The sequence below is a fragment of the Colobus angolensis genome, unplaced genomic scaffold (assembly GCF_000951035.1).
Source record: "Colobus angolensis palliatus isolate OR3802 unplaced genomic scaffold, Cang.pa_1.0 Scaffold188, whole genome shotgun sequence".
NCBI lineage: Eukaryota > Metazoa > Chordata > Mammalia > Primates > Cercopithecidae > Colobus > Colobus angolensis.
The window spans coordinates 5,058,976-5,079,113 of NW_012115021.1; the positions used below are offsets into that span (position 1 = coordinate 5,058,976).

The 20,138-nt window shown below is 45.9% G+C and overlaps 1 protein-coding gene across 1 annotated transcript; it reads right to left on the reverse strand.

The window, feature by feature from the left end:
• Nucleotides 1-1,501: 1,501 nt before the first annotated feature.
• Nucleotides 1,502-6,522, reverse strand: LOC105510452 (melanoma-associated antigen B17). Its single transcript, XM_011940251.1, has 2 exons — nt 6,230-6,522; nt 1,502-3,718 (listed from the first exon to the last, which is right to left on the reverse strand). The coding sequence occupies exon 2, from the start codon at nt 3,667-3,669 to the stop codon at nt 2,659-2,661; it is 1,011 nt and encodes a 336-aa protein (XP_011795641.1). The 5' UTR covers nt 3,670-3,718; nt 6,230-6,522; the 3' UTR covers nt 1,502-2,658.
• Nucleotides 6,523-20,138: the final 13,616 nt, after the last annotated feature.

Sequence of the window (20,138 nt, forward strand, 5' to 3'; positions counted from 1 at the left end):
GTGACCTTGTGATCCACCCATCTCGGCCTCTCAAAGTGCTGGGATTACAGGCGTGAACCATGGCGCCCGGCCCCAAAATACATTTTTAAAGATACTATCCTGTTGTTCCAGCATCTTTTATTAGTCAATCCATCTTTTCCACACTGATTTGAAATGTTGTCTTTATCATATACTAAATTATCGTGTGTACTTAGATCTATTTCTGAAATTTCTCATGTGTTCAACTGATCCCTATACTCATGCATTACTTTTAATACTTTTATACTTTTACAACATTTTAATATCTGATAGAGCTAGTTCCCCCATTAGAACTTTTACATTTCAGAGGTTTACTGGGTTTTCTTGCTTGTTTATTTTTTCATAAAAACTTTAGATTCGACTTGTATATTTTCCCCAAAAGTCCATAGAATTTTTATTGAGAATCTGCTAAATTTATAGATTAATTTAGGGAGAACGAACATTTTTATGATATTGAGTCATTCTATCCAAGGATATAGTATATATTTCTTTGATCCCTCAAGATCCTTTAAACATTTTCTTTATATACATTTTGTATATTTCTTATTATTTCCAGGCATTTCATTTTTTTGGTTATTGTGGCTATTGTAAGTAGGGTCTTCTCCAGTATATATATTTAGAGATGGGGTCTTGCCACATTGTCCAGGCTGGACTCAAACTCGTGGGATCAAGCAATCCTCCTGCCTCAGCCTCTGGAGTAGCTGGGACTACCATGTGTGCCACCGTGCGTGGCATCTCCAGTACATCTTGTGATTAGTTGTTGTTTATTTGTGTGAAAGCTATTGTTTTCTGTATATTAACTTTATATCTAGAGACGTACTCAAATTTCCTATTATTTGTGACTTTTTTTAGTTCATTCTATTAGGTTTTCTAGCAAAATAAAATCTTTTATCCATAAGAAATGACAACTTGACTCACTCCTTTCCAGTTTTTATGACTTTTGATTTATTTTTCTGTCTAATTGTTTTGGCTAAAATTTGTTCTAAAAGTTAAACAGCAATGGTAATAAAAACTATCCTTGTCCTCGTTTTAATAGGGATGTTGCTAGCATTTTCTCATAAATCATAATGCCAACTCTTTGGATATATTTCATTATGATAAGAAAGTAAATTCATCAATTCTTATTTTATGTATTTATTTATTTATTGAAACAGAGTCTCGTTCTGTCGCCCAGGCTGGAATGCAGTGGTGTGATCTCAGCTCACTGCAGGTTCTGCCTCCCCAATTCAAGTGATTCTCGTGCCTCAGCCACTCAAGTAGCTGGGATTACACTCTACCGACAGTGAAGATTTTTGTGTATTAACTCTCTCATTCCCCTGATGCAGGCTAACTTGAAATGCCCTCCTACTGAGGGACTGGCGGTGTCCCAAGTTCCCAGCCTGCCCTGTCCCAGGGCATTTATAGTAGGGGAGGGGCAATGGGGGGAGGATCCTATCTTGAATCTCCTCCCTCCTCTCCAGTCCCTTGATTGCCCTTTAGGTATTCCAATGTGTCTCCTCCGCCCCGCCCCGCAACCCCACCGTGTTCCTAATAGGAGAGCTGCTCTTGGATTCTAAAATATCATTGTGAGGGGCTGAGTCTTCTTTGTCTGTGCTTTCCCAGAACTAGCATGAAGACTCTCAAAGAGCAGATGTTCAGTTCATGTTTGGTGAATGACATAATTCGGATGTTTGTCCCCTCCAAATGTCATGTTGAGATGTAATTCCCAGTGTTGGAGGTGGGGCCTGGTGGGAGGTGTTTGGACCATTAAGGAGGGTCCCTCATGGCATGATGGTGCCCTGGCCATAGTGAGTGACTTCTCACAAGATCTGGTCATTTGAAAGCGTGTGGCACCTCCCATACCCGCTCTGCTTGGCTGTCTTCCGCCCGCTATTGCCACGTGACATGCCTGCACCTTCTTCCCCTCCTGGCATGAGAAAAAGCTCCCCAAGGCCTCCCCAGAAGCAGTTGCTGGTGCCATGCTCATACAGCCTGGTGAACCGTGAGCGAAGTCAACCTCTTTTCTTTAGAAATTACCCAGTCTCAGGTATGCCTTTAGAGCAACACAAGAACTGCCTAGCACAAGGAACAAAAGAGCCAGTGAACAAGTGTTCTCCTTTATGATGATTTAATTTCTCCAACATTCTTGAATACACATAGCAACTGTGAGTATATAGCTTTTTATTTGATCACAACAAAAGACTTAAAGAAATAAGATTTTTAAATGTCAAAGGTTGCCAATCAAGTGACACGTTTCCCCCCATCTTCTAATCCCAACTGATGCAGTGTTTGGTTGTTTCACAGTTTAAAGCCAATCCCTATTCCATTGCTATTTCTTCTTGCGCTAGATCACAATCTAATAAGTAAAAATTTCCAATTCGTTTTACAAAATACAAGAACATCACTCTTCAATGTGATAAACAGCAATAATTTTGTGAGGCACCTAATTCATGAACTTAGATTCTGAATCAAAGTCAATCTCTTTCAAAGGAACACACGGTAGACACAGAAGAAAGAGAGGGAATCTCCAAGGGGCTTGCGAATAACCAGAACACGAGAAAGACACATGTCTTGGGCTCTCTCTAGCCCCGCCTCACCCCCAAATACTGAGATGGTGGACAGCCCTTTCCAATCTCTTAGTGAGGATTGCCTGAGACTTCACTACGGCTGAGAGGACCTGCTAACCCTGGCCCTGGCGCTAGCCCTGGCTGCTGCTCTGGCTCTGGCTTGTTCTTCCTCCTCTCTCAGAGCCTCCTCATACTGGGACTTGTAGGTACTGGCAACGGTATCATTGAGCTTGGCCACAAACTCCAGGACTTTCATTTTGCTGGTTTCAGCATGGGCCCTGGGACCCCACAGGAACTCACAGCGTGGAGGATCACTGCTGAGCACCTGCCGGTATTCCAGGTACCCCTCTCGCACCAAATCTTTGGTGACAAGCTCCTGGGGCTCCCCATAGATGAAGTGCTTCCTTCCTTTATACATCCCCAATGCATTCAGGCATTCCCACATCTCTTCCTCAGTGGCACGGTTGCCATGCATGAAGATGGTGCTCAGGAGAACCATCAGGAGCCCGCTCCGGGGAAAACCCCCGTCATCGCCCAAGCTTCCTTGATTGGGAAAGTCCAGCTTGCTGACAAGCACATAGGACTGACGGCTGGGGTCCATTTCCTTCAGGTAGAGGCCAAAGACCACCTCTATGTTCTCAGCGCTTCTCCGGAGGATCTCAGGGAAGTGCTGCTTGTATGTTCTGTTGATAACCTTCAGCATGGCTTCCCTTGTAATGGGCTCTTTCCTTACATACTTGTTGAGCAGGAACTGCACCAATTCGCCCGTCTTCCTGTTCAGAAGATCTCTTCCTGTGCTCTCAGAGGAGGATGGGCCATGGGAGGAGTTGGGACTTTCCCCCTTTTGGCCCTTGGCACCTTCATCAGAACTTGTGAGTGGCACAGCTGCAGCAGGAGAGCTGGGGTAGCTGGCTCTCTGGGACTCCTGAGGAATGCCTGCAGCGGGGAAGCTCTGGGGAGCACTCTGGCATGCAGGAGAGGAGGAGGATGGCAGCTTTTCCTTCTCTGCTGCGGTGGCTTGAGCACCCGTGAGACATCGGTCTTCACCTCGAGCCTGGCGGCGTTTTTCACGGGCACGGCGCTTACTCTCCTGACCGCGAGGCATGATGACTGTGCTCAGGGGCAGCAGGCAAGAGGGTGCAGGAGGTGGTCACCTGGAGCAGGGGGAACAGAGGGTGTGAGCCCCTCAGTGGGGAGATACCACCTTAAGGAGGCCCCCATACAGGTGCCCTTGCTGCTCCACAGCCCCACCTGGCTCCTGTTCTCCAGGGCAGCCTGTCCCCTGGGGACCCTGGGGAAGAAGTTACAGTGCTCCTTGCCCTGCAGCCTGCCAGCCCTGCCTGGGACCAAGATCCTCACTTCTCTGTTTCCTCTGAGGGGAAACTGAGGCATCTGGGCTTGACATCCCTGTCTGGGGCCTCAAACCTCTGACATAGGGAGGGATCCTGAGGTCCTCTTACTAATTTGGGGCCGGTGGCTCCACATTCCTCAGGGTCCTCACTATCTGAGGCCCTTCCCTTCAGGTCAAGGCCCTCACCTTCCTGAGACCCCGCCCCCACCCCAAGGGGAAAGAGAGCACGAGTCCCCTCCAGCCACCCCTGTTCATGGCCTTTTTGGACTGGTAGCAGGGTCTGGACTCTCAGAGCCTCTGATGTTCTGGGTTCGTTGGCCCTGTTAGTCCTCACTTAGGCAGGATATGGGACACGTCCCTCAGCCCACCAGAGTCCTCCAGCCTCAGCCCCAGGCCCTGTCCACCCTGAGCCCCCATGGGCTAGAAGTGAGGGGCCCTCTATTTGACTCCCTCTCCCGGGGTTTCCCAGGCCTGAGAGGGAAGCCAGACTTTGTGGTGCTCCCAGATCCAGGTGAGTGCTCTCCTCAGCCTTCACTCAGAGTCTTAACCCTGACTCCCATCACTACCTGGAAAACACTCCTGTCTTAACCTGAGACTTATTCCCTCATACCAGCCCCTCCATTGTGAAATACCCCTAGGAAGTAGTGACGGTCACCTCAGCTGGCCACAGATGCTCATCATTTCCCAAGACTGGGAGCAGCGGAGATTTTCTGTGTTGGCCCCACAGTTACACGTGGGTGGTCCCCTCGGTCCTCAGGGTCCTCACCTTGACTCCTGGCAACAGCTTAACAACCTCCAGCAGCTGTCTTGAGGCTGTCCCTTTTACCCAGGCTCTTCACCTCCCTGAGATGCCCTGGGAGGAAATGCCACTCACCACGCCAACGTGCCTGGGTCTCCCAGGGGTGACGGTAGGGGTGGTGCTCTATGTGGTCTACTTCTCTCTGGGCGGGGCTCCCTCTTCTCATTCAGTGTTCTCCCCTTGACTCCCACCAGGGACTAAGTCCCCCTTCCTATCCCGCCATGAATGGGGCCTCGCCCATTGGTGCAAAAGAGCCACTTCTCTGAGACACCACCCCAACCCCTTCAGGACACCAGGGATCACCAAATGCTAATGGCTCTGCCCATGGTTTCCCAGGGCGCACAGCATTGCTGAGACTTTATGTCGTCTCCTGTGTTTTGGAGTGGTCATTTTCCTCCCTCCTCATGCAGGATTTTTTTTTTACCTTCACTCCCCACAGAGCCCGGGACTCCTTTCTCTGCTGACCTGGGGCAGCCAGTCTTGCAACCAAAGCCATCCTCTGCTGAAACCCTCTGTGCAGCCCTGTCTACTGAGGGCTCAGGATCTTCACCTTGCTACTTGACCAGTCCTGGGATTCCATCCTCAGCTCATCACAGGCAGCACCCTTCACAGCAAGGTCCTTGCTTCAAAGGGACCTCAGATTTGTACATTCAGGGTAAGCCACATCCTCTCAAGGCTGTTTAGGGCCTTCAAGGCATGACAGCTGGGGACCCCACTGCTCTACCTCAGGGTTCTGAACTTGGCTCAGCGTGGGACCTCCAACTCTTTGGGACGCGACTCAGGTCGCTTCACTGACCTAAGTCAGCCAGGTCCAGGCCCAAGCTCTCAGGTCCCAAAGCTGCTAAAGGGAAAATCAGGGCATTCCCCGTCTGGCTATGTCTGCACGGGGTCTCCCAGAGCTGACAGCAGGGCAACAGAAACCTGGCTCTCGGGCTGGCTCTCTGGCTTTTTTCCTTTTTTCTTTTTTTCTTTGTGACAGACACGGGTCTCTCTCTGTCGTCACGCTTATGGCGTGACCATGGCTCACTGCAGCTTCGATCTGCTAGGCTCACGCGATCCTCCCGCCTCAGCCTCCCGAGCCGCTGGGACCACAGGCGCCGGCCACCATGTCCCGCTAGTTTTTGTTCTTTTCTTTCTTGGAGAAAGAGGGTCTTGCTTTGTTGCTCAGGCTGGTCTGGAACTGCTGGGCTAAGGTAATCCTCCCGCCTCAGCTTCCCAAAGCACTGGAATCACTGGTGTGCGCTACCACGCCCACCTCGTGGGCCTCCTGTGTTTAGGAGAGGTCTCCTCATCAGCATCAGGGACCTAGGTGTTCATCCCTCTGCCGAATCGGAGCCTCACCCTCACACCAAACCCTCCCCTCCCTGGTACCCTCTCAGAAATCAGCGCCACAGCCTGACTGGAGCCTCCCGCGGCTGAGGGAGGTGGGTGCCCGGGGGCGGAGGTTGGGGGACACAGGGTGGTCACCTTGGCTGCGTGCGAGTGGGCCTTTCAGTCCACGATCGTGGTCCTTACCTTGATACCCAACCAGCCCTGGGGTTCTGGTAGCCTGAGGTGGCGTCCCTCAGATGAAGATCTTCACCTTCCGGCAGCTTCCCTGGCGGGCGGAAGTCGGAGTGAGCCACATCCAGCCAAGTCCCTGCGGGCTCTCCCAGGGGCGGGGCTCCGCTTAGGGCCCCTTTTTGCATAGAAGTCCTCTCCAGTGTACTCAGTGTCCTCTCCGGGACTCCAGTGAGCGTCCAGTTCTCCTCCCTCAGCTGAACTGTGCTTTTGCCTTTAGACAGAGTCACTACCCTCGTTAGAGCATCTAAGCAGAAAAAAGGGGATCCTTAGCTGAGGTCTTTGTTATGGCTGACAAGATTAAGCATTTTTTTATTTTTGTTTTTATTTTTTGCTGATAACCATTCCCTTATGTCACTCAGGGTCCTCACCTTGATTCGAGTCAGTTTCCGGGGCTCCACTATGCACAGCTGGGGCAGCCTCCACCAGACCAAGATTCTCCCTTCCCTGAGACCCTCCAGGCCGAAATGACAGCCACCTAAACCTGACAGCTATTCCTGGGCATCCCAAGTCACAGGAGAGGTAAGGATGGGGTGGCAGGAGTGGGGATGGAATGGTGTGGCAGCGGCAGTGCGGGGAAGGGGGAATGTGAGTTGGTGGAGGTAAGAGTTTTTGTGTCTTCCTCTGTTCTAGTGTGGATGTGTGGTTTTCTAATTCCTCCCTGAAATTCCTCACCTTGACACCTGACTAGTCCTGGAACTTGATCCTCATGGGACTTGAGGCTACTCCCCTCTGATCAACGTTCTCACCTTCCTGGGACTACAGAGTTGTAATCAGGATGAGCCAAATCCACCAATGACTATTGCAGAATGACAAAGGCTGTCAACCAGGGCAGGACTCTATGGGACCCCACTGTTCTGGCTTGTTCCTTCCTTTATTCTTCGTTTGGGTTCATCACCTTGGTATCTATCAGAAGCTCACAGTCCTTCTTCTACTGACCTGAGTTTGTCTTCCTGAAGTCTCTCATGCTCCTGAGAATGCTGAAGGATAATTGTGGAGATGCTCAGTCTCAGCCCTGCCTGTGGCCCTCTAAGTCTGAGAGCAGCCACAGGCTGGGCTCTGTTGGACCTCCAATATTCTGGGATGATGGTATCCTCAGCTCTCCTACATGGGGCTTCACATCTTGGTTCCTGTCTCGTTAATTCAAAGCTTCCTGGGAAATGCCAAAATCCCTGCAATCTCTTGAACAGTTTTTCTTCCGCAGACTTTGCAGAGAATGGCTCCTTGCCCTGAAGTGATGAGAGATCAGGAAGCTGTAGCTCAAGGCAAGGGGCCCAGGACAAGTGGTGGGCGGTCAAAATAAAGCCAGTTGGTCTATTCCATTTCTTCACCAGCCAGACGTAGCCTCTGCTGTAACTTCAGTTCTAATAGATTGGCTTTCTCCAAGGAAGGGTAGGGCCACATGATTTTGTGAGTCCCTGATCTTTTCGGGTGATCTGACATCACATATGTAGATGATCATGTGGTCACTGAGTATTGTCTCTTTCTTTTCCTTATTCTTAGCTCTCATTTATTTTTGTATTCTTATTGCTCTGGCTATGTATTCCAAACCAGTAGTTTGTACACAATATTTTTCTTCTTATTACTTGATATACAATTTGGAGTAGGGAGAAGAAAAGTGAATTAAGATACACAAGGTCTGTCTCAGGCTGAGATGAGTGTGACAGTCTGGGAATAGTTTTATTTTAAATAAGCAATACTTGCTGGGTGTAGTGTCTCAAGCCTGTAATCCCAGCACTTTGGGAGACTGAGGTGGGTGGATCACCTGAGGTCAGGAGTTCGAGACCAGCTTGGTCAACGTGGCGAAACCCTGTCTCTACTGAAAAAATACAAAATTAGCTGGACATGGTGATGGGTGCCTGTAATCCCAGCTTCTCGGGAGGTTGAGGCAGGAGAATTGCTTGAACCCAGGAGGTGGAGGTTGCAGTGAGCCGAGATTGCGCCATTGCACTCCAGAATGGGCGATAGAGTGAGACTCCCTCTCAAGAAAAAAAAGAAGCAATACTTGCAGATAGTTAGCAAGAAAGTTTATTTTTTTCTTTCCATGGCATTCCTCAACATGTTTCCAAATTAACATGAGCCCCTATGACAAGTTTGACCACTCACAGTGATGTACATTAAGGAGTTCTCAGAACGTTCCCCTGCCTTTGACTACAGGCCAGAGAGTCATGGTTCCTTTACTTCTTGTCTGGAGTGGGCATCATTTTAAATAATGGTGAATTAAGTCAGTGTTAGTTGGTGCTGCTAATCTGTGCACCACAAATGACAGTTGTTTATTTGATGGTCCTATTGGGCATGACAAGTAAGGTAAATACTAATAGTTGCCTAAAAGGCAGAATTTATTAACTCTGACACTTCCCCCCTCACTTTGGCTATTCATGCTCTGGGTCTGTGGTTGTGAGAAACTGATCACATAGAACTCTACAAAGGGAATTTTGTGGTTCTCTCTAATTGGTTCAGACAATGCAATAGACATGAGGGATGGCAAGACAGAGAGAGAGAAATAAAGAAAGAGAGGGAGACAGAGAGAGAGGGAGGGAGGGAGCGGGGAGGGAGAGAGAGAGAAAGAAGGAAAGTAGAAAGAAAGATAGAAAAGAAAGAAAGAAAAAGAAAGAAAGAAAGAAAAGAAAAGAGGGGTAGGGGAAGAGGAAAGAAAAGTAAAGAAAGAAACAAAGAAGAGAGAAAGCGATGAAGGAGAGAGGGGTGGAGGAAGAGGAAGGAAGGAAGGAGAGAAGAAAGAAAGGAAGAAAGAAAGAAGGAGAGAAAGAAAGAAAGAAAAGAAAAGGAGGGAGGGACGGAAGGAAGGGAGAGAGAAAGAAAGGGGGAGGGAAAAGAAAAGGAAGAAATGAAGGAAAGAAGGAAGGAAGGGATGGAGGGAGGGAGAAAGGAAGGAAGAAGGAAGGAAGGAAAGAAAGCTTTATAGAGAAGAAAAGGTCCCTGGCCCTAAGAAGCTTTATTAGTCCAATGCAGGAGTCAGCAAATGACAGCTTTCAGGCCAAATCTAGCTCACTATCTGTTTTCGCAAATGCAGATTTATTAGAACACAATCACACTCACTCATTTACATGTTATCTGTGACCGCTTTCATACTACAAAGGCAGAATCTAGTAATCGTGACAGATACTGTATGTCATGCAATGCCTAAAATATTTATTCTCTGGCCCTTTACAGAAAACATTTGTCAATTCCTGATTTAGTGGGATAGAGCAGTATTTACACAAGTAAGTATAATTCAAAGCAGGATATGATACAAAAAATAGGACCCATGTAGAAAGTACTGTGTGAGTACAGGAGCATGGGAGGGCTTCATGGAGACAGAACACTGCAGCTGGGCTTTGGGGAATGGGTTGGATTCAGGCCAGCTGAGAGACAAGAGGACATTTTAGGTGAGGTGGTCCTCAACCCTGTCTGCTTATTGCAATCGCTTGGAGAGTTTTGAAATAGGGATGTCTGGGTTCCCCCTCCTTGAGATTCTGACTCTGCTGTTCAGGGGCAGGGCCTGGGCATCAGGATTTTTGTTTTTTGTTTTTATTTTTTTAGACAGAGTCTTGCTCTGGAATGCAGTGGCCCGATCTCAGTTCACTGCAGCCTCTGCCTCCCAGATTCAAGTGATCCTCCCACCTCAGTCCCCAGAGTAACTGGGACTACAGGTGCGTACCACCATGCCTGACTAATTTTTGTATTTTTTTTTTTTATAGGGATGAGGGTTTCACCAGGTTGCTTAGGCTGGTCTCAAACTCCTAGGCTCAAGTGATCTTCCTGCCTTGGCCTCCCAAAGTGCTGGGCTTATAGGTGTGAACCACTGCACCTGGTGGGCATCAGGATTTTTTAAAACTCCACAGGTTATTCTAAGGGCAGCCCAGGTTGAAAAACACTGGGCCAAAGAAGTGTCAGGGAACAATTAGGAGCAAGGTGTGAATGGAGGGAGTCTCTGGGTGCAGAGGGAAGGGATAGTGCAGTGGGAGATAAGCCTGGGAAGTAGGGAGTCAAATCAAGGTCAGAGAAATTAGATTTTGTCCTGGGAAATGGGGACAATAACAAAATGAGGACAATGTGGGCATGACAGCAACATGATCAGAGGCATGTATAAAGAAGCATAATCTAGAAAAAAACCTAAAGAATAAAAATAAGAGCCTGTTAGGGGGTTTTTGCAAGAGTTTAAGCAAAACAAGGAGCATATTTTGTTTAGGGCAGTGACGTGGTATGATTTGGCTGTGTCCCCACCCAAATCTCATCTTGAATTGTAGTTCCCATAATCCCCACGTGTTGTGGGAAGGACCCAGTCGAAGGTAATTGAATCAAGGGAGTGGCTACCCGCTTGCTGCCCTCATGATAGTGAGTGAGTTCTTATGAGATCTGATGTTTTTATAAGGGGCTTTTCCCCCTTCGGCACTTCTCCTTCCTGCCATCACGTGGAGGATGTGTTTGCTTCCCCTTCCACCATAATTGTGAGTTTCCTGAGGCCTCCCCAGACCTGCAGAATTGTGAGTCAATTAAACTTCTTTTCTTTACAAATTACCCAGTCTTGGGTATGTCTTTATTAGCAGCATGAGAACAGACCAATACAGTAAATTGGTACCCGCAGAGACTGGGGTGCTACTATAAAGATACTTGAAAATGTGGAAGTGGATTTGGCTTCCAGGCAGAGGTTGGAACAGTTTGGAGGGCTCAGAAGGCGGGAAGATGTGGGAAAGTTTGGAACTTCCTAGAGACTTGTTGAATGGCTTTGATCAAAATGCTGATAGTGATATGGACAATGAAATCCAGGCTGTGGTGGTCTCAGATGGAGATGAGGAACTTTTTGGGAACTTGAATAAAGGTGACTCTTGCTACGTAAAGAGACTGGTGGCATTTGGCCCCTGCCCTAGAGATCTGTGGAACTTTGAACTTGAAAGAGATGATTTAAGGTATCTGGCTGAATAAATTTCTAAACAGCAAAGTGTTAAAGAGGAAGCAAAGCAGAAAAGTTTGGAAAATTTGCAGCTTGAGGATACAAGAAAAACCCATTTTCTGGGGAGAAATTCAAGCCTTCTGCAGAAATTTGCATAAGTAACAAAGAACCAAATGTTAATCACCAAGACAATGGGGAAAATGTCTCCAGGGCATGTCAGAGACCTTTGTGGTAGCCCCTCCCATCACAGGACCCCCTGCTGTGTGCAGCCTAGGAACTTGGTGCCCTGTGTCCAGCCACTCCCGGCATGGCTAAAAGGGGCCAAGGTACAGCTCAGGCCCTGGCTTCAGAGGGTGCAAGCCCCAAGGCTTGGCAGCTTCTACATGATGTTAAGCCTGCAGGTGCACAGAAGTCAAGAATTGAAATTTGAGAACCTCTGCCTAGATTTCAGAAACTGTATGGAAACCCCTGGATGTCCAGGCAGAAGTTTTCTGCGGCGGCAGGGCCCTCATGGAGAACCTCTGCTACTGAAAAGGGAGGAGAATTCCCTCAACCCCCTCACAGGGCATGCCACAGGGATGTGGCTCACTTCTTCAGTGCCCTGCTACTCAAACCCCTAGGAGGAGCATGCAGATGGGCAGATCATGGGGAGTGTTTTGGAGCTCTAGTCCCATGGCAGTGTCTAGGGTTGTTTATAGCTCCTGAAATCCCAGTGGGCATGTGTTACAGTATGCTCTTTCAGTTGTGTGTTAATCAGCTCAATTAGACCCTCTGCCTTATCAAAAGGATAGAGGGCTTTCTGTATCCTGGGTTCTTGCCCTGCTGTACCAGAAAAATCAGATCACGTGGGCTTGCAGAATGAGTGCAGGGTTTTATTGAGTGGTGGAAATAGCTCTCAGTAGATGGATGGGGAGCCAGAAGGGGGATGGAGTGGGAAGGTGGTCTTCCTCTGGAGTCAGGCCACCCAGTAGCCAGATCCTCCTCTGACTGCCCTGGTCGAATTCCCCTTGGTGTCCACATTGTTCCACCACTGATGGCCTGCTGGCATCTGCTGGTGTCTGTTGGTATGTTCTCCTGCTGGTGTGTTGCTCTTGACATCCAGCCACTTTGTGTCTCTCAAGTTTATATAGGCACGGGATGGGGGCGTAGTGGGCCAGAGTGATCTTGGAAAATGCAACATTTAGATCCAAAAACAGGAGTGCCTGTTCTCACTTAGGTCTGCAGGCACATGCCTGAGGGTGGAGCCCTTAGCAGGGACCATGGCCTTCTCTACCCAGCACTTCTCTGCCCTGCTCCCATATTACTAGGGCAGTGCAGAAGGGAAATGTGGAGTTGGATCCCCCACACAGAATCCCCACTGGTGCACTGCCTAGTGGAGCTGTGAGAAGAGGGCCATAGTCTTCCAGACCCCAGAATGGTATATCCACCGACAGCTTGCACTGTGCCCCTGGAAAAGCCAGAGTCCCTCAACACCAGCCTGTGAAAGCAGCCAGGAGGGGGCTGTACCCTGCAAAGCCACAGAGGTAGAGCTGTGGGAGTCCACCTCTTGCATCAGTGTGACCTGGATGTAAGACATGAAGTCAAAGGAGATCATTTTGGAACTTTAAGGTGTAATGACTGCCCTATTAGATTTCAGACTTGCCTGGAGCCTGTAGCCCCTTTGTTTTGGCCAATTTCTCCCATTTGGAACTGGTGTATTTTTACCCAATGCCTCCAGCCCCAGTGTATCTAAGAAGTAATTAACTTGCTTTTTATTTTACCGGCTCATAGGCAGAAGAGACTTGCCTTGTCTCAGATGAGACTTTGAACTTGGACTTTTGGGTTAATGCTAGAAAGAGTTAAGACTTTGGAGGACTGTTGGGAAGGCATTATTGTGTTTTCAAATGTGAGGACATGAGATTTGGGAGGGTCCAGGGGTGAAATGATATGGTTTGGCTGTGTCCCCACCCACGCCTCATCCTGAATTGTAGTTCCCATAATCCCTAAGTGTTGTGGGAGGGACCTGGTGGGAGGTAATTGAATCATGGGGTTGGCTACCTCCATGCTGTTCTCATGATAGTGAGTTCTCATGAGATCTGATGGTTTGTTTGTTTTTTTTTTTTTGAGGCAGAGTCTCGCTCTGTCGCCCAGGCTGGAGTGCAGTGGCCGGATCTTGGCTCACTACAAGCTCCGCCTCCCGGGTTCACGCCATTCTCCTGCCTCAGCCTCCCGAGTAGCTGGGACTACAGGCACCCGCCAGCTCGTCTGGCTAGTTTTTTGTATTTTTTAGTAGAGATGGGGTTTCACTGTGTTAGCCAGGATGGTTTCAATCTCCTGACCTCGTGATCTGCCCATCTCGGCCTCCCAAAGTGCTTGGGATTACAGGCTTGAGCCACCGCACCCGGCCGATCTGATGGTTTTATAAGGGGCTTTTCCCCACTTCGCTCTGCCCTTCTCCTTGCTGCCACCATGTGAAGAAGGACGTGTTTGCTTCCCCTGTCACCATGATTGTAAGTTTCCTGAGGCCTCCCCAGCCATGCTGAACTATGAGTCAATTGAACCTCTTTCCTTTATAAATTACCCAGTCTCAGGTATGTCTTTATTAGCAGCATGCGAATGGACTAATACAACATGTGACTTCGCAGATTCAGGAGTGAGGGTTAAAATTACAACAATTTAGGCATGGTATGGGCACCAATCCATGAGAATGGCCCCTACTATCCAGTCCTGGAGGTCCCTGCTCTGGAGGCGTTACCCTTTTGTTTCTGAATAATGGAGAAATACGGAGTCCTGGAAGAAAAGTTGAGGCTACAGGGAGACACTTGGCCACTTGCATTAGCAGCTATTTCCTGAATACAGCCCTTGGGAGATGGTCTCTTATACCCAAGACATTTTGGAAAGACTGTTACAGACCTTGGGGTCTAGTTGGAAGTGAGTGAGCTGAGTAGAAGGAGCCAGAGATGATGGTAAGGTTTTGAATTTAGAGAATTGAGGGAATTTTTACAGCCATTAGAAGGCAAGAGGGACACAAAAAGATCTTGGGAAAGAATTCATCTCCTCCCTCTGATGAATGGGGCCTCACCCATTAGTGCAAGGAATCCACCTCCCTGAGACAGCACTCCCGCTTCAGGAAATGACTTCTGCTCCAAGAAAGGGGGTATGGTTTTAGAAATTCATTTGTTTTATATGAAAAAAAGCTCAACATCACTAATCATTAGAGAAATGCAAATCAAACCACAATGAGATACCATCTCATGCCAGTTACAATGGTGATCATTAAAAAGTCAGGAAGCAACAGATGCTGGTGAGGATGTGGAGAAATAGAAACACTTTTACACTGTTGATGGGAGTGTAAATTGGTTCAACCATTGTGGAAGACAGTGTGGTGATTCCTCAAAGATCTAGAGGCAGAAATACCATTTTACCTGGCATTCCCATTACTGGGTATATGCCCAAAGGAATATAAATCACTCTATTATAAAGATACATGCACTCACATGTTCATTGCAGCACTATTCACAATAGCAAAGACATGGAATCAACCCAAATGCCAATGAATGATAGACTAGATAAAGAAAATGTGGTATATATACACTGTGGAATACTATGCAATCATAAAAAGGAATGAGATCATGTCCTTTGCGGGGACATGGATGGAGTTGGAAGCTGTTATCCTCAGCAAAGTAATACAGGAACAGAAAACCAAACATGACATGTTCTCACTTATGAGTGGGAGCTGAATGATGAGAACACATGGGCACGTTATGGGGAACAACACACACTGGGGCCTGTTGAGGGCATGTGTGGAGGGAGAGCATCAGGAAGAATAGCCAATGAATTCTTGGCTTAATACCTAGGTGATGGGATGATATATGCAGCAAACCACCATGGCACACGTTTACCTATGTAACAAACCTGCACATCCTGCACATGTACCCTGGAACTTAAAAGTTGAAGAAAAAAAAAGAAATTCATTTGTTTTCATGTTGAACATGAATTCAGTCCATATTCAAGGGACAGGAGTCCTGCTTTTATGTCATTTTCTTGACAAGATGTTAGCTTATTTCTTTTGTATTAGACTCATTGCTTATCAGTGTTGAGCCCAATGAACGGGAATGGTCTCATGCCTGTTGTGTTACAACATAGTTCTGCATGGATTTGCCTTCCCTCTAGTGGAAGTGACTGATGAATCTGCTCACCTTATCCACATCTTCTCCAAGTCACTAAGTTTTCATTTCTTCAAACTCCTATGACTGTGTGGAGATACAAATCACAGCACTTTTCTTTAACTTCCTTATTTGTGAAATGAGGAGGTGTGTCTGGGCATTCTCTGCAGTGGCTTCCAAATCCAATAATTCGTGCTTTTAAGAGAATATGAAATTCTCTATATTACAGTGTTTGCATTAATAAAGCTTTCTTTTCTGACGTGGTAGGCAGCATGCTTACAAAGAGAGAATCCAGGCTTTCTTTCTTTTTTTTTTTTTTTTTTTTTCCGAGATGGAGTCTCGCTCTGTCACCCAGGCTAGAGTGCAGTGGCATGATCTCGGCTCACTGAAACTTCTGCCCCTCCAGGTTTAAGCAGTTCTCTGCCTCAGCCTCTGGAGTAGCTGAGATTGCAGGCGCGTGTCACCACGCCCAGCTAATTTTTTGTATTTTTAATAGAGACGGGGTTTCACCATCTTGGCCAGGCTGGTCTTGAACTCCTGACCTTGTGATCAACCCGCCTCTGCCTCCCAAAGTGCTGGGATTACAGGCTTGAGCCACCGAGCCTAGCTGAATCCAGGCTTTCTAACAGTAAAAAGTCATCTGGACTTTGGGTAGAGCTCTGAGCAATTAACCTTGACCAACCTTAATTGTCAATTTGGCCTTTTATGGCTTGAATATCTCAAAGATTTTTGTCTACCTATCTTCCTATCTAATCCAGGAAAACTAGAGATACAGGGTCTACGTCAGACACAATTGTGAATGATCTCCTTTATCTATTTGAAGCATTGACACTTTCAGAAAGCATTTATAATTTAATCATGGGCTGTATATGCCACACTTCGAGAGGGTGGGGTACGTGGCAGAAGTGGTAAGATATCTGGGAAACACAGGGCCTTCTCCCAAGATGATTTCATGGTGGTGACTGCACGCTCAGGAGCTCCCTTGGCATGGCTGTCAGTGTGCCTCTCAAGGGGTTTTGTGACTGCATCTAATGGACATCTCTGGTGTTACCTCTTCTCACCTGGAGTACAGGGAACTTGGACAGCCCTAATTTGCATCCACTGTAGCTATGTCATTCCTTTGTCATCAGCTTATTTTGTTCACAGCTTTGAGATTGTGGTATTTCTCAGGCTGCCTTATGTTTGCTGTCGAGTACTTTAAATATTCCCAGAGACTTGATCACTGGCTTAGTCATTGGGCAGACTTCAAATAAGTGGAATTGGTGACAAAGCGAGAAAGAATTTGCTTCCTGACAACCGATCCTGCAGGAATGGATAAATGAACTAAATGCCAACTCTCCTCACTGTCTCTGGAAAGCTAACCTTATAATCAATTACTCTTTCTTCACAATAAGCAGGATCCAAGATGGAAAGAAAAATAGGCTTCAGGTAGGCAGTAGGCTAAACATCTGGAACTTTCAGCTATACTTCCTCACTTTGATTTATAATTTGTACAAGCTTTCCTGCTCTCTGATGCCTACGATTATCCCAGGAAACAGACACTCCCAAACTTTAGTGTTCAAGTCCTCAAGAGAGCAATTTAGAATAACTGTCAATATTATAAAAGCATATGCTCTTTGTTTCTGCAGTTCTACATTTAAGAATTTTTCCTACAGGAACACTTGCTCATGCATGAAATTGTGTATGTTATTCATTGCAAGCTGGTTGATAATAGCCAAATATTGGAAACAACCTGAAAGTTCATCAATGGGGGACTAGGTAAATAAATTAGGGGCTACTATGCAGGTGTAAGAAATAATCAGGAAGTGCTTTATACAGTAGTTCCCCCTTATCTGTGGAGGATAATGTTCCAAGACCCCCAGTGGATGCCTGAAACCACAAATAGTACTGAGCCCTATAGATACTGTCTTTGTTTCCTAAACATACATATTTATGATGTTTAATTTATAAATTAGGACAGGTAGCAAAATAACAACAAAAACTAACAAGAAAATCAAACAATTATAACAACATACCGTAGTAAAAGTTATGTGAATGTGGTCTCGCTCTTAAAATATCTTGTTGTACTGTACTTACCTTTTTTCGGACTGCAGTTGTCTGTGGGTAGCTGACATGGCAGAAAGTGAAACTGTGGATAAGGGGAGACTACTGTTTACTGATATGGAAAGATCTCTAAGATACGGTATTTAGTGAAGTAAACAAGGGGCAAACAATGTATATGCTACCATTTCTGTAAAACGGGAGTGGGCTTCAGGAAAACACAGATTTGTATTTATTTGCATATGTATAAAAAGTATCCAGTAGTATACACAAGTAAGAAACTAATAACAGCATAACAATGGTCACTCCTTGGAAGGATTTGGTAATGGGTGCAAAAACTGTACAGAGTGGACAATGGTAGCTGAGTAAGTTTTCACTGGATTCCTTTCTAGGCTTTTGGTTTTGGACCATGAGAATGGCTTACATATTCAAAAGGTAAATACATATTTTAAAAATTTAATGAAATACCACACACCCAGCCTAAACACTGACATTGTTCCAAGTCAATAGAGGGTTGGGGAATCTGCATTTTGCAACAAGCAGCCTGGCCGATTCTGACGTAGACGGTCCAAGGAACCAAGGAACTGTGGGACACGTAGCCACAGACTGCATTCTTGCAACAACTATTTTTTATTGAACGTTGGATACATGTATCTGTCCATTTCACAAATTATGTTTTATTATATTAAAGAATAAATCTCATTTCTTCTACAACTTGAACATCCAGCTTACTATACACGGGATTTGACTTAATGTCATACAGACCATTTACAACGTGATAGAAGCATTGGAAGCATTTCTTGAAAAGTAACAATTTCACTCAAAGCACACTTTATAGATAGAGTTTTACATGGTCACAGAGTTAAGTTTGCACATTTAAAGGGAGCTGAATCATTCATATTACTATTGTGAATTTCTTATAAATAATTCATTTGTTCAAGGAGTCCAGGCAAAGCTAAGCCATGACATTATTTACACTAAGTACCACACCTGGAACTTGTTCTGAGTTATTTAACACAGAGTACATTTTTCAATGCAATAAATATTTACAGTTAATAGTAGCAAGTACAATTATAATTTATGAAATATGAGTCTAATATTTAAAACAAAACATAAAATTACATTAAAGAAGTTTGTGCCATTTATTTTTACAACTCACTGAATTGACTGTTTTATGAATTTTATTACCCAAAACCCTACCGACTGGAATGCAAGAAATATCATGTTTAAATCAGTAAAGCCCAGATTGCAGGAAAAAAAAACTTTTTAGAAGATAATGAGTTTTACTTTCTTAATGTTGTGCATGTATTATTAATGTCATTAGCTAAAATGGAAGCAAAGTGATGAAAATCTGGATTCACAACAGGCTCAAATTATATAGTGTACCTTCAACATTGAAGTTCTGAGTTATGCCAACATTTTTAAGCTTGTCTGGGAGTTAATGAGGCCTTGAATGTATGAGGTTTTACTGTCCGTTAAAATGATTCTTTTAAAATGTCATAAAATTATGTGAGTCCTTTCATGTCATTATATGACTCTGTGAGTGAATTTTAAATTTGGGGGAAAAAGGCAAATAATCTTATCTTCTAGAAATGTGAGTTCAGAGAGGGCAGAGAGACAGTGGTGTCTGTATTTAGAACAGGGCACCCAGGGCTAGGCACTCAGATACCTAAGTCCATATCTGAGTTTCTTATCTGTCCCCTTAGTCCAGGAGATGCTTTTGTGTTAGAGGCTATTTATGTAGCCTGGGTCCCCAGACTCTAGGAAACCAACCATTGTCATATCTTACTATATTTTGAGGAAAGTAGGGGTGTAGGTGGTTCTACCTCTACCTGACACTTTTTCTCCAATGAATTCTGATTCAGAGAAGGATGGCTAGATTTGCTGTTCTCATTTGGGTCTTCTCTCTAACTTGGTCCTCAGCAAGTTTTTTTCTCTCAGACACAGAACCAGGTGGGAAATTCTTCCCAGGGCTTCCAGTTGCAACTGAATTGTGTCTCTGAGTAGGGGAGAAGGAGGATGCAAACAACTGACCTAAGGGACTTCCCTACTCACCCACTTTGTGCTGCATTTCAGCCTCTGCCCTCAACAATTCCTTAAACTGTGTGCCTCAATGCTCTTTGCATACATTCTTTGATGCTATCATTAGTTCAGGTCTCTGGACAAAACCTAGAATAGGGAGTGGAGTTTTCTACTAAGTACTGTGAACTTAATTTTTCACACAGGTGGGATTTGGGAAGCAATGCTAAGCAGTGGAATGGACATTGACATAGAGAGATCAGCTCCACACTTATACTCTGCCACTCCACTTCCCCATGTGACCTGAGGATCAGTAAGTAAGCTCCCTTCCATTGCTTCATGTGCCCAGCACTGGACTTGGCACATTGTCATGTTTGGTGAAGATGAGCCCCCTCCTTTCCAGCACTTACAGAGCCACAGCACTCCATTCAGGTTTTGGTCAAATTTGATGTGTTTCTTGGCCAGTGTCTTTGCTCCCAAGAATCTCACCCTTCTTTGTCTTAGCCTTCCATTTCATTGCGGCATTGAATGTTGTGCCCACCAACATGTCTCTCCTGGGGCAGCCAATGATGACCCTGTCCACTCCCTTGTGCCAAATTGAACAGATTCACTTTGGGGACAAGAGAATATCCTGTAAAGTGGGGAAGTGGTGATCAGCACTGCTCTTCAATAGCACTGAATGGCCCTTGGGAATGAAGTACAATTAGTTCACCTCGAAACAATATGAAATCAGATTAAGCTGAACCAGATTAAATTGCCTTTTTGTAGT

What these genes read in the sequence shown, in the direction of transcription:
- LOC105510452 (XM_011940251.1), bottom strand. Translation starts at nt 3,669, where the DNA reads ATGCCTCGCGGTCAGGAGAGTAAGCGCCGTGCCCGTGAAAAACGCCGC.